This window comes from Aethalodelphis obliquidens, unplaced genomic scaffold (assembly GCF_003676395.1).
Source record: "Aethalodelphis obliquidens isolate GAN/ISIS:26980383/991018 unplaced genomic scaffold, ASM367639v1 scaffold11, whole genome shotgun sequence".
In the NCBI taxonomy this organism is placed as follows: domain Eukaryota; kingdom Metazoa; phylum Chordata; class Mammalia; order Artiodactyla; family Delphinidae; genus Aethalodelphis; species Aethalodelphis obliquidens.
Genome location: NW_020837955.1, coordinates 13,750,678 through 13,763,432, shown reverse-complemented (window position 1 = coordinate 13,763,432; position 12,755 = coordinate 13,750,678). Strand labels below are relative to the sequence as shown.

Sequence of the window (12,755 nt, the reverse complement as noted above, 5' to 3'; positions counted from 1 at the left end):
TACCTAAAGAGCTACATGAAAGATTAGAGACTCCCCTGGGCCTTAAAAATGTCAGAAATCTGTGTGCTTGTAGGCATGTAACTTCATAGAATCATTTTTTCCACTAATATGTATTTGGTGAACAACAGTGCTAGACACCAGGCATGCAATGATTCGTAAGATAAACTGCCTGGCCTCAAGGGGCTCAGAGTGTCATTGGGAAGTGACACTTGCACATGACAGTCAGAATGCAGTGTGGTCAATTCAATGATGGGACCCAAGAAGGAGTGAGCATCTCTGTTTTGGGGAGAATGAAAGAAAGGTTTTATAGAGCAGCAGCAAATAAAAAGTGAATGACAGTAGCATTACATTATAAATACAAAAAAATTTTTTCATGCAGTACAAAAGGCTTTAAGATTGTCTAGACTCCCTTCCCCAAAGTCTAGAAAGAGTTACTTTCTTTTTTTTTTTTCCTGAAAACACCAAATGTTTTTTGTCCCCTGCATCGGCAGGCGGACTCCCAACCACTGCGCCACCAGGGAAGCCCAACCACCAAATGGTTTTAAACAGTGAGGCTGGAATTTTTTGTTTTGTCCTCTGTTGAATCTCCACCTAGGAGAGTGATTGACACTTAGTAGGTGCTGCGTAAATATTTGTGGCATGAATAAAATCAGCAGTGGAAGGACAGATTGAGATGTTCTCTAGAAATATCATGGGCAGTGATTTGCAGATATGATTGGAGGGAGTCAGAGCTGCAGGCTCGGGGAGTGGTGCTGTGCTTCCTGCAGAGGTACAGACGAGTGGTCAGTGGTCGTGAGCAGTCCCGGGAGGGAAGGAGCAGAAGAATTGATGTGAGCTGTGTCGAGGGCAGGGAGTAAGCAGGACCTGGTGACTGCTTAGGTCTGGGGAGCAAGGGGAGGGAGAAAGGGGTTGATTCCCCTGGCTTTCTGGCTTGGGTGAAGGAAGACAGAGGAACAGGGCTGGGGTTGGTTTGGAACAGGTTGGGTTTAAGATGCCTGAGGACCATGTAGGTGAGGATGTGTAGAAGGCAGTTAAATGTCTGTGTCTGGAACTCAAAAGAAAGGTCTACATAGATTACAGATTTGAGCGTGGATTTCATGGACAGTCTCTTTGCACCTTTTAGTTTTGCAAATGAAAGAAATTGAGGCTGAGAGAACCAGATTGTTTCCAAGTTCTTAAACAGAGTGGATTTGCCTCAGCAATCACATTCCTCGTTGGAGCCGGGCTGGAATCACAGCCTGCCAGGACCCTGCCTGTCTCCTCCAGAGCCCTCCTGGTAGCACGATTGAAACGGTTGGGCCTAAGATGATTGCTCTCTTCTCTCACTTTATCCTTTCGGTGAGTGTGTTTTTATTCAATCCCCCTTGAAACTCAGCAGCCAGCTCTGCATCTCAGCCAGAGGGTGAGTTCTCCGCAGTGTCCCCCACCCCGGCTTGCTCTTTCCGAACCGAAAACAGCTCAGCTCAGGCTACTGAGGGCTGAGCTTCTGAATTCGACTTGTTTTGTGAAGCAGTTGGTGGCTGCTCGTCCTGATCGGGCTTTCCTCCATCAGCCTGGCTCATTTTCCCATCTTCTCTGATCTGTTTGAACACAGCAAAGACCCAGGAACTCTGTGACCTTCTGCAAATGCCTTCACCCCTCTGGTCCTCGGTTTTGGGGACAGTGGGACAAATGATACGTCTTTCCAACATTAGGTCTGCCGGAGATGATATATTTAAAAACATTGGTCAAGAGTTTTTAGATACTGTTTTGAAACAAGGAGCCCCTCAGTTGCAAAGTGTTATACATGTGGAAAAAGCATGCTGGCTTTGGTATCAGAAAGAAAACAATTGGCTAGAGCAAATCCATTCTGAGAGGTTTCCTGAGTGCTGGTTTGTTGTTCTGGTGGGGAAGCAGGAACAAATGGTGATAACGGGTGGACTAAAGCCAGAGGTGGGGTAGTGGCAGGAGGGAGGGATGTTCTGACAGCTGGTGCAGTAGAGGCGGTATGGGGTCAGGCAGCTGGTTGCTGCCGAGAGTCAGCACCAAAGTGAGGAGGAACTAGGGGGCATTGGGTGGGAGGTTCTGACTGAGGCTGAGGCAATTCAAGGGGAAGGACAGCAGAATAGAAACTGCCGTCAGGCACTCCCCCAGCGCCGAGGGAGGTCTGGTAACCCCAGACCAAGGTGAGCGGGGCTTTAGAGACTGTCCCCTCGCAAAAGGCTGTTAGTCGGTGAGCCTCAAGGACATCTATGCATGGACCTTAGTTGAGGTTGTACAAAAAAGGAGAAACGTGGTTAAACTGAAGGACAAAATCAGAAAATGCAACCAAAAAGAAGAGGGTGGACTGTGAAGGGGAAGTTTAGAAAAGGGGCAGATTTGCCTTCATTGTGAAATTCATACTTAGAGCCGGTTTAGAAGAGCTTACATGTATTTAAATCGGCAGATAGTGCCACAACCTTGCAAGTCACCTTTAGGGCTCCTTCAGCTCTCTAGCAAGAGGTGACGGTTTTTATTAATCAGATCCTGGGTGGCGTCGGTGAACGCCACCTGCAGGCAAAAGCAGGAGAGCCAGAAGCAGCATGGGTGCAGGCATTGTCCCAGAGCCTGTGGGTGAGAGTGGGCACCTCCCAGCAGGGACCAGGCGGGCACCAGTAAGGACAGCCAGCCTGAGCTCAGGCCGTCCTAATTCCCTGTAGTTTTTCTCTTTCCACCCCTCCGATGACTCCAGGGTCACTGATTTCAGGAGCTAAGAGCCCTCAGTGAATGCGATATAATCCTTATACTTGTAAAAGAATTTCTAAATACATAATTTCGCAAATTAAAGCATATCCTTAATCAGATCATACATGCCAATTTTTACTTTCAGAAAATGTGACCTTTTATTCATTCCTCAGATACTTATTGAGCATACTCGTGGCCGAGATAGTCTAGTGGGCGCCTGCAAATAAAGAGTGTTTCCCCCATCCCGACCTTTCCAGAGGCCTCTCTCTGAGACACGAACCCTGGAGGGCTGCATGTAGACTCACTTCATTCACGTGCCTTTTTTTTTCTTTTTTTTTTTGGCCATGCCGCTGGGCTCACAGGATCTTCCCTGAGCAGGGATTGAACCCGCGTCCTCGGCAGTGAAAGTGTGGAATCCTAACCACTGGACCACCAGGGAACTCCCATATTCACATGCTTTTTGTTCTCAGCTTTGAGGGTTGGTTTTCTTTCCCCTTAGATTCCCAATAATGTTCTCCTGTCTTGGCCGAGGAAAGGGGAAGAGATTTGACCCCCTGACCTAGGCCAGAGATAATGAGGAGGGGCCTGGGAGAGCCCTGATAGCCCGGCAGTCCCCTGAATAGAGCACGTGAAGCCCTTCAAGCAGTGGCGGGCACATGGCAAGGGCCCGGGAAGTGCTGGTGACTGGGAGGGGGTGTTACCAGTGCTGGAAGCAATGGAATTGCTCCGGGGAACTTGACTACTTTGAGGTAGAGACATTGCCTGTCCTACCACGGAATTTCCACCTCTTTTCCACTTCTGACTCCTGGCTCTGGATATGCTCGTGGCAGGTAGCACTCAGCAGTGATGACACACACGGAGCTCCAGCATTCTTAAGTCCTGTTTCCCCGTGATGTGCAAGCCTGGGCTCTTGGAAGGTGCTGCCTCCTAGGTGGTAGGGAAATGTTAGAGCGGCCGAGAGTACCGTCTGTGGTGCCCGACGACAAGGCTCAAGTTCCAGCGCCGCCCGTGCACTGACTGCGCCAGCTTTGATGAGTGCCTGACTCTCCCAGTGGCTCGTCCTCATCTGAAAATGGGGAAAGTAGGACCGTTCGTGGGAGTTAAAGAGAGAATGATCATCGGCCACTTAGCACGGTGCCCCGCACATAGGCCATCTCAACAAGCAGGGTGTACGGCTGCTGTTGCCGTCATTGTGTGTAACTCTGGGGACCCAGAGTCTGCGGGAAGTATAAAAATGATTGTATGGTGAGGCATGGATAGAAGGAAAGAGACGGACAGATGTATGAGGAAGCAAATGCAGCCCAGCGTTCCTTGTAGAATCTAGGTTGGGGGTGGTATATGGGTGTTCGCTGTCGTAATTCCTTAAACGTTTCTTTCCATTTGATAATATTCATAATATTGGGATGAAGTAATTTCATCAAGCTGTTTACATCTTTAGAGCTGGAAAAATTCCATATTGATGCCGGTAGATGGAATTTGGTAGAACTGAAAAGCAGCCTGGCAGGAGCCTGAGTGCTTTTGTGGAAAAGGGGTTGTCACTGATCTGAGTGAGTGTGTGAGCGTGCCCACATGTCAGTGTGTTGGTGGGGGAGGGCATAGAAAACTGGAATTAGGGGAGGGGGAGGGTTCAGCGAGTAGGCGCTCTTAATTTTTTCTGTGCCCCACCTCATTCCAAAAAGGATTTGTGGTAACTTGCAAAAATACCTAGACTTTCAACAAGATAAAAATAAATGAAGGATATAAACCAGCAATAGTTTATACTCATAATACATGTCATAAGGTGCTGAATACAAATTTTGAAAGCAGTGGATGGGATAAGAATATATAGAATCCCAGCTTCCGGTTGCAGCTGGGGGCTGATTTTCCTGGAGACCCTAGGCAGCTGGGCCACCTCCTTTCATTGTTGATTTTTTTTTTTTTTTTTTTTTTTTTTTTTTTTTTGCGGTACGCGGGCCTCTCACTGCTGTGGCCTCTCCCATTGCGGAGCACAGGCTCCGGACGCGCAGGCTCAGCGGCCATGGCTCACGGGCCCAGCCGTTCCGTGGCATGTGGGATCCTCCCGGACCGGGGCACGAACCCGTGTCCCCTGCGTTGGCAGGCGGACTCTCAACCACTGCGCCACCAGGGAAGCCCCTCATTGTTGATTTTAATGCTCCATTGGTCAAAGCACTTGTGAGGAACAACCCAGAAAAATAATCCAGGTGGTGGACCTGAAATGGCCAACTCTGGCTGGCAACATGTCAGAAGCTCCACTCATGTCCTCGACTGTCCCATCTTGAGTGCAACCACTGGGCCCCCAGAACCTCCTCCTGTCTGGCCCCCCTCCTGCCCTCCATCCCCAGGCAGTGTTTCTCAGAGTTATTCTTTTAAAACACAAGGCAGTCATCTCAAATAGAGCACCTTGCTGTTTAGACACGATTCCTGAGCCTTCCGGGGCACTGTGGGCCTGCCTTGTCTGTAGAGCTCTGTGTCTAACTAAGAACGCCCTTTAGAAGGAACGGTGCTTGGCTGGGATGCCAGGAAGTGTGTTTCCTTGTCCTCAGCTGGTAATGTGCTTTTTAGAAAACTGTTAAAAATACTAAATCCTACTCTCTCTTTTTTTTTCTTCTCTCTTTTAAAATTTCATTGTTCTCAGTGTATATTCTTCCAACTTCCACGCGGTGAAGAGGGAATCAGATGGGGCTCCCGGGGATCTTACCAGCTTGGAGAATGAGAGGCAGATTTATAAAAGCGTCTTGGAAGGAGGAGATATCCCTCTCCAGGGCCTGAGTGGGCTCAAGAGGCCATCCAGCTCGGCCTCAACTAAAGGTAACTGGGCGAAGCCTGCAGGCCTCTCGCCCATCCACACGGCTATCAGGATATCTCTCGCCCGTCCACACCCATTCCTGGGGTGATGACAGCGAGGGTGAACCTCCAGCGACTGGGATGAGTTTTGACTTGTTGAGATCCATCTCCAGGCCACGGAGCCCTTGTAGTCCCCTCCCCTAGTATCTCACCGGCCATTTTTCTTTCTGGTACGAATAGTTTCCCTTCCTTTGAACCCCAACCTTGCTCTCCCTGAAGCATCTCTCTCTTTTTTGTTCTGATTCCCTTGTCTTAGAAATTAGCGGAGCTTTTCCTAACTCTAGCAGGGTGGCCATTTTTCTTTGCATCTTTGCACCTGCTTTGCAGCACAGATTATTTTGCTTCCGGACATCGACTGGAAATTAAAACAAAAGACAAAACACCCCTTATGACCAACGAGCATGTTTCCTCTCCTTTTTTTTTTTTCTTGTAGCTTTCAGCTTTAACCTAATGGGTCTGTTTATTTTATTCTGCATGCTTTCCAGTGGATCATAAAGGTGGGAATGCTCACATGATTTCTTCATCTTCAGTTCATAGCCGAGCGGTTCACACTAGCAGTGCGTTAGGCCCCGGGTGTAAGCACAAGAAACCCTTGTCCGCTGCGAAAGCCTGCATTTCGGAAATCCTCCCCTCCAAATTCAAACCCAGGCTCTCTGCTCCCAGCGCTCTTTTGCAGGATCAGAAGAGCGTCCTGTTGCCATCGGAAAAGGCTCAGAGCTGTGAGAACCTTTGTGTCTCGGTTCCTCTGAATGATTCCAAAAGAGGCCTCCCCCTGCAAGTGGGGGGCAGCGCGGAGAACCTGCTCGTGCGCTCCCGGCGGGACTACGATGGCAGGTCGAGCAGCACCATGAGCCTGCAGGAGTACAGCACCAGCGCCAGGAGGCCCTGCCCACTCTTGAGGAAGGCTGGCCCACAGTTCACCATGCTCTACCGAGATATGCACCAGATCAACCGGGCCGGCCTCTTCCTGGGGTCCGTCTCCTCCTCCAGTGTGCGGGATCTTGCCTCCCACTTCGAGAGGAGCAGCCTGGCGTTGGCCAGGGGCGAGCTGGGCCCCAACCAGGAAGGCTCGGAGCACGTCCCCAAGCACACCGTCTCCTCCCGCATCACAGCTTTCGAGCAGCTGATTCAGCGGTCCCGGTCCATGCCGTCGCTGGACCTGTCCGGCCGGCTGAGCAAGTCCCCCACGCCCATGCTGGCCCGGAGCGGCCTAACCTCTGCCCGCTCGGCTGAGTCCCTCCTGGAGTCAACCAAGCTCCGGCCCAGGGAGGCAGGCGGGCTGAACCCTGGGGGCATCTACGCCTCCCCAGCGTGTAGCCGGACGGCGGACCCCACCTTGGGGTTCAGGGGCCTCGTGCCTTCCGAGCCGCTCTCCGCCTGCTCGGACGAGCTGGACCGCTGCTCAAACATCTCCAGCGACAGCCGAGAGGGCAGCAGCGGCAGCGTTCACGGAGACTTCCCCAAACACCGCCTCAACAAGTGCAAGGGCACCTGCCCGGCCTCCTACACCCGCTTCACCACCATCCGTAGGCACGAGCAGCAGCAGACCTCCCGGCGGCCCGACTGGCGCCCGGATCCCAGGGGGGACAAGGGCACACTCCTCAGGAACATCTACCTAATGAGCCCCCTCCCTTTTCGGTTGAAAAAGCCCTTCCAGCATCCCTCCAGACAGCTTTGTCCCGGGGACTTCTCAGGCCAGAAGCCAGACCCCCCCAGGGGGTCTCAGCCCCATCAGGACGAGCCCCCCTCCGGGGGGAGGCCCTTGGTTCCCAGACGGCTGTCTTCCCGGCACACCATGGCCAGGCTGAGCCGGATCTCAGAGCCCCCTCAGGAGAGACCCGCGGCCCCGGAGGTCTGCCTGACGGCCTTTAGTAATGGGAACTCTCTGCCGTACTCAGACCACAGCCTGGACAGGAACAACAACCCCCAAAGTGAACTGGGAACGTCCCTCGGAGGTGGCCTTCTGTGTATTTGCCCAGTCTCACCTCACCCATCTCTCCACTCTGCTTGCTTTGTTCCCTCCTCCCGTGTGCCCTTGGTGCTCATTTTCTGGTCCGTCCTTTGTTTTCTGTTTGTTTTGCTTGGCAATTAATCATGGCTCATAGTGGCTGCACTTCTTTAAAAACAGATCCCCCATGTCATTTAGACTAACCACCAAACTCTGTTTCGAAAGAAAAATTGGCCGTTTAGCTCATCTGAGAAATGTGTTCATTTGAACTCCTGAACCCCTTGCAGTTCACACCAATCCCAATTCACCCTGAGGTTTTTTGAGAGGCAGCCTCTCTCGGTGGCCCTGTGTATGTGTGTGTGAGTGTACAGTGTGTGTCCCTGTAAGATCCTGCACGCCTCTTAATAGGGACACTTTTCAAAGACGGTCCTCTCTTTGCTCACCTTTTGCCTCTGATTAGTTTTCTTTGTATGAAACTAGTTCACAGGTAAATCCAGAAATCGGGAGGGGGAGGGCATTTGTTTTTTTTTCCTTCAGAATTTGAATACTGACCACCAAACGACGACGGTACAAACTTGATATTTGTCATGGATGAAAGGTGAAATCTTTTCCCAATCTGGTTTCCCACTAAATCTTTGCCTGTTTTAACTTTACTTTATTGTTTTGAAGATTCAGAATCACCAAGGCATTTTATACCAGCTGATTACTTGGAATCCACAGAAGAATTTATTCGAAGACGTCATGATGATAAAGAGGTAATCGCCCCCTTTGAAATCTCTTAGCTCTTGTGCAGATAAAAATATGAAGGAAGTAGACATTCAGGGGGGTGGCTTGGCCTAGCAGTTAGAAGCAAACATTGGGATTTTCACAGGTGACTTTTTATATGACATGAGCTCAGTCACTCCTCTTTTAGTCCACTTTTCCAAAGAGTAGGACTGATTTTCCCCAAGGTGCTAAGTTCCAAATGCCAAATCTGCCCGGGAAGTTCAGAAAGAGCTTGCCCACCACTGCATTCAGTGCCTTTTAAGGGGAACCTAGAGTCCTTCCCCCTAACCCCCGCCTTATTACTCTCCAGGGAAATCCATCCTCTTATTGGCACAAAGCACAGTTCATATTGAGAAATATGCAGTAGGAGAAAGAGGAAACTGAAAAAGAATAATGCCCATGATACATTTTATAAAAACAGTTTGAAGAAGTTGCCTTTAACTCAGAAGAAGAGAGATACCCCAATAAACGTTGATAACCCCTCTCCCCCAGAACTTCAGGATATAGACCTTGTCCTGCAGCTACTGAAATGTCTGTACTGCAGCAATCTGACTGACGGGGCCGGGAAAGGAACGCGTTCTCTTGGGGTTTAGGAAGAGGTAGTTCTGCACATCAGCTGAATGGGCAAAATCACAAGCTGCTGTTGTGATGAAGTGTTATGACGAGGCATGTTTTCTAGACTTTGCATTCCCGGAAGAAAGGGTCCTATAGCTTAAACAAGCTCTGATGAGTGTTTTCTTGCAATGAAGAGATGGAAGAATTGCTTTGAACCTGGTGGCAGCAAGGGAAGGTGTTCGTGTGTATGCAACTCTGTCCCTTTCCCCGTAAAGTCTGAAGCCCTTTTTCTGTGTTGTGCTGTTTTGTTGAGTTGGTTTCAGAGCTTACGGGGATTTTCCTTAAGGATTTAGGGTAAGGCTGACATTGAAGAGAGCTGGAGGGTAACAATCATTGCTGCCAGCTAGAGAGACAAAGGACAAATAAAACCACAGCTCTGCCCTTCTCTGGGCACAATACAGACAGTGCTCAGTAAGACATTTGCGCCTGTCTGTGGAAAGAAACAGGAGGAAGCATTTGATGGACAGAATTATTTGTGATAGCATGGTGAAAAACTCACAGTGGACGTCCATCTGGCCACAGAACAGACTCCTTTTTGTCACTGTCACTGAGATACAAGATTCTACCTATCGAAGCCTGGCCTGCTGTGATGAGGGAAGGTGACATTCCATTTCAGGATGATAAACCCTAGCATCCAACATGGCAGGTTTCGTGGTAGAATTCTTGCCTGCCACATGGGAAGCAGATTTTACTTTGCTGGTTTAGCAGTTTAGAGGGTGAGCAGCTTGTTTCCTGAATGACGCTGGCTCACAGATCCTTGGGTCTTTCTCCCTGTTTTTTGGCTTATGTGTTTAAACTATGGGAATGATGGATTTGCTGAGGTCAGAGTCACACACTGGGTAGGGAGCTCTGCTCCATTTGCATCTGTCCATTCCCATTGCTACAGAAACAACTCACATGTCCCAGCTCAGGGAATGCCAGTCCTGGCATTTTTCCATGCAAGTGGCTTCTTATTAACATTGATGATAATGGCATTTCAGAAAACAAGAGCCTGTCAGTCCTGGAAGGGACATTAGTGGTCATCTGGGCAATTCCCTTGTTTTATCCAGGAAAGGACTGCCACAGGACAGTGGCTTGCCTCGGGCCACATAGCCAGTTACCTTGTACCAGAGGCAGAGCTGGAAACCAGGGCTCGACCGTGCTTCACAAAGCACTTTCTCACGTCTTTTCTCGTTTAATCTTTACCACAACTTACCTGAGCACTGGGAATCCCACAGCCATTTGACGAGTTATTGCTTTATTACTGGTAGACCCTGGAGAAGAATAGAGGAGTGGGCCCACCATCCTTTGGGACTAGGTGTCACTTAAGGCATTTAATTACCTGCTGGGAGAAGACTAATGCGTTATTGAGAATGCTCAGAATGATCAGTACTAATCAATGCTTTCCTGCAAAGAATATTAATCCCAGGAAGGTATGATTGGTATGGAGTAAGAAAACACATTAAAATTCTCTTCCATAGGGTCCTTTCAGTAGTCAATGAGGACATTTAGTTAAATGGAACCTTGTTTAATTATTTTAAAAGGCCTTTAAAAATAGAAATAGATGACTATTTCCTTAATTTAGGAGAGAATATTTCTTCTAAACCCAGGTACCATTATTCTTAGTTTATCTCCTGCATTTATAGTCTACCTCGTTCCCTTAAACTCAGTTTCATTTCACCTAAGGAAGAAACAGTTAAGTAGGAAGTACAAGGTAAGTGATGCTTTCTGTCAGTCACATAAATAGCCTTCGGTGCATGTGCTGAGGCCTCCTAACAACCGTACTCGGAGGAAGGGTTGGCTGGCCTAGGAGAAGGGGTGCCACGTTTTCTGAAATGGGTATCTCTACTCTCTTGAGCATAAAGTAGCAGGAATAGGAAGCACAAAGACGACCTGCTTGCCACAGAACCACACAATAAAAGCCCACAGCAGTTTTAATAGCCTGATTTGAGGAGGAGGAATCAGCCAGCCCTGGTCCCACTATGGGAACTCATCACTGCCTGAGTGAGGGAAGGATAGCACTTCCAGCCTCCCACCGTGCTCCATGCTCGTGAATGCTCCGGACGGACCCCCTGGATGCCCTGGCCGCCTTGTGCCAGGAGGCAGGAGGCTTTTGGCTGAGCTGGGAGATAGTCTGCAGACAGCGTAACCGTATGGGACCCAGCGTTCCCCGCAGCCCAGTGCTCCCCCGGTTTCTCCCCGCAGCGCTGTCTCCTCCCTACACAGAGCGCACGTGGGTGGGTACAGCGGGAACCTTGCAGTTGCGGCCATAAAGCCCCCCCAACATGTTTCCTCCCTATTGACCCAGCACCTTTTTCCTTAGTTGTTTTTGTTGGCAGTTTTCCAATACCCTGGACCAGATGATTCACAGCCCATTTTATGCAATTTCATGGCAGAAACTTTTAGCGGACCAGAGACGACTTAAGCGTGAGCAAGAGGAAGCCGATATTGCAGCTCGACGCCACACGGGCGTCATTCCGACGCACCATCAATTTATCACTAATGAGCGCTTTGGGGACCTCCTCAATATAGACGATACAGCAAAAAGGAAATCTGGGTCAGAGGTCTGTTTTGGTCACCTCGATCTGCTGCTTGACCCAAAGCAATATTTGCCTTCCCTCGGCATTGCCCTCTGTAGGCCAAATTACCTCTCCAGACAGCATCTGTCATCCTGGCTTCCCTTAGGCTTGCTTTGGCTCTTCTCTGGCTGGTCGGTGGACATGATTCCCATCATGTCCTGTGCTCTGTATGTCCAAGCATGCCTGGCTGCGGGACCGGGATCTGCTGGCGCACAACCTGAATGCATGCCTTAGAGCATCGGCTGCCTTCATGAGTCTGGTCTTCTCCATCTGCATTTTATCATGAGACTGTGTTGCCTGTGCACTTTGCTTAGAAACCTATACCTTAGTTCATATGCATTAGTAGCTATGGGGTGGACAATTACGAGGTTCTTCTTTGAAAAGATGGTTTAGTGAAACTTGTATTACATGCAATGCAGCCACTTGGTATCCTGTGACGATTTAATTGACTGAAGTGTTCAGTAGAGCTGAAGCCTCACTGAGGAATTTTGAAAGCCAGACCGTTTTTGCAGTTAGGGTAAGCCACGGAGGGTAAGCGCTCTCTGAGAGAGATCTCCTTTGTTGCCTTAATTTTGACGTTTCTCAGCTGAAATTATGAAACTTCATATTATACAAGGAACAAAGAAGTACAAGCCTTTGAAGTGATTTTATCCAGGCCTTGGCCTCCTGCGTGAAGGTCAACATATTGAAATTCTTGTGCTGGCCAAATGCCGCAGCTTGCATCAGCGTTTGTTTGGCCACGTGATCCTTAAGTAGCCCTGCTGAAGATTAGCTCCTTTCAGGGAAGCCTGTGTGCCTGGGGCTTGGGGAGGATTGGGGAAATGGGGCAGTGACACCAAAGTATATACAGTTGTATAATCGTTCAGTGTTAATAGCCAATTAAATACTCCGTCTCTATCTTTTGAGTGACAGAGGCACCACTGGCTGTTCATCAAATGGTTTGGGATTTGTTTTTTTTTTTTAAAGAAATAGAAGGTGACTGTAACAAAGAGAGAAAAGGGGGAACCAGACTAGAAGAAGGAAAGCTGGAGAGGGGAAAGAGACTCTAAGGTGATAGAGAAAAATAAAATGTAATAAGGGGAGGCAGAAATTAGCAGGAGTTACTCAGATGCAAGTGAAGGACAACCGCCAGCCCTCAGCATTCCAGCTCCTGAATACCACCCTGTTCTGAAGGCTCTAGTGATGGGTTATCCTCATTCCCAGGCCTACCTGGTTGTGAGTGATGGAGAAGTTGGGAACATGCAAAGGCACCCTAGGGCTGCCTAACCCACGTGTAGATAATACATGCAAATGAAATGCAACCAGGGCACAATAACCATGGA

General features: G+C 49.2%; 1 protein-coding gene across 5 annotated transcripts in view; it reads left to right on the top strand.

Moving 5' to 3' along the window:
• Positions 1–12,755, top strand: part of SORBS1 (sorbin and SH3 domain containing 1) — a 172,869-nt gene that overhangs the window by 128,319 nt on the left and 31,795 nt on the right. For all 5 annotated transcript variants that reach the window (XM_027112105.1, XM_027112101.1, XM_027112102.1 and 2 more), the window contains 3 exons: positions 5,339–5,511; positions 8,165–8,250; positions 11,251–11,418. In XM_027112105.1, the coding sequence (XP_026967906.1) occupies positions 5,339–5,511; positions 8,165–8,250; positions 11,251–11,418 (427 nt within the window). The remainder of the gene's footprint in view (positions 1–5,338; positions 5,512–8,164; positions 8,251–11,250; positions 11,419–12,755) is intronic.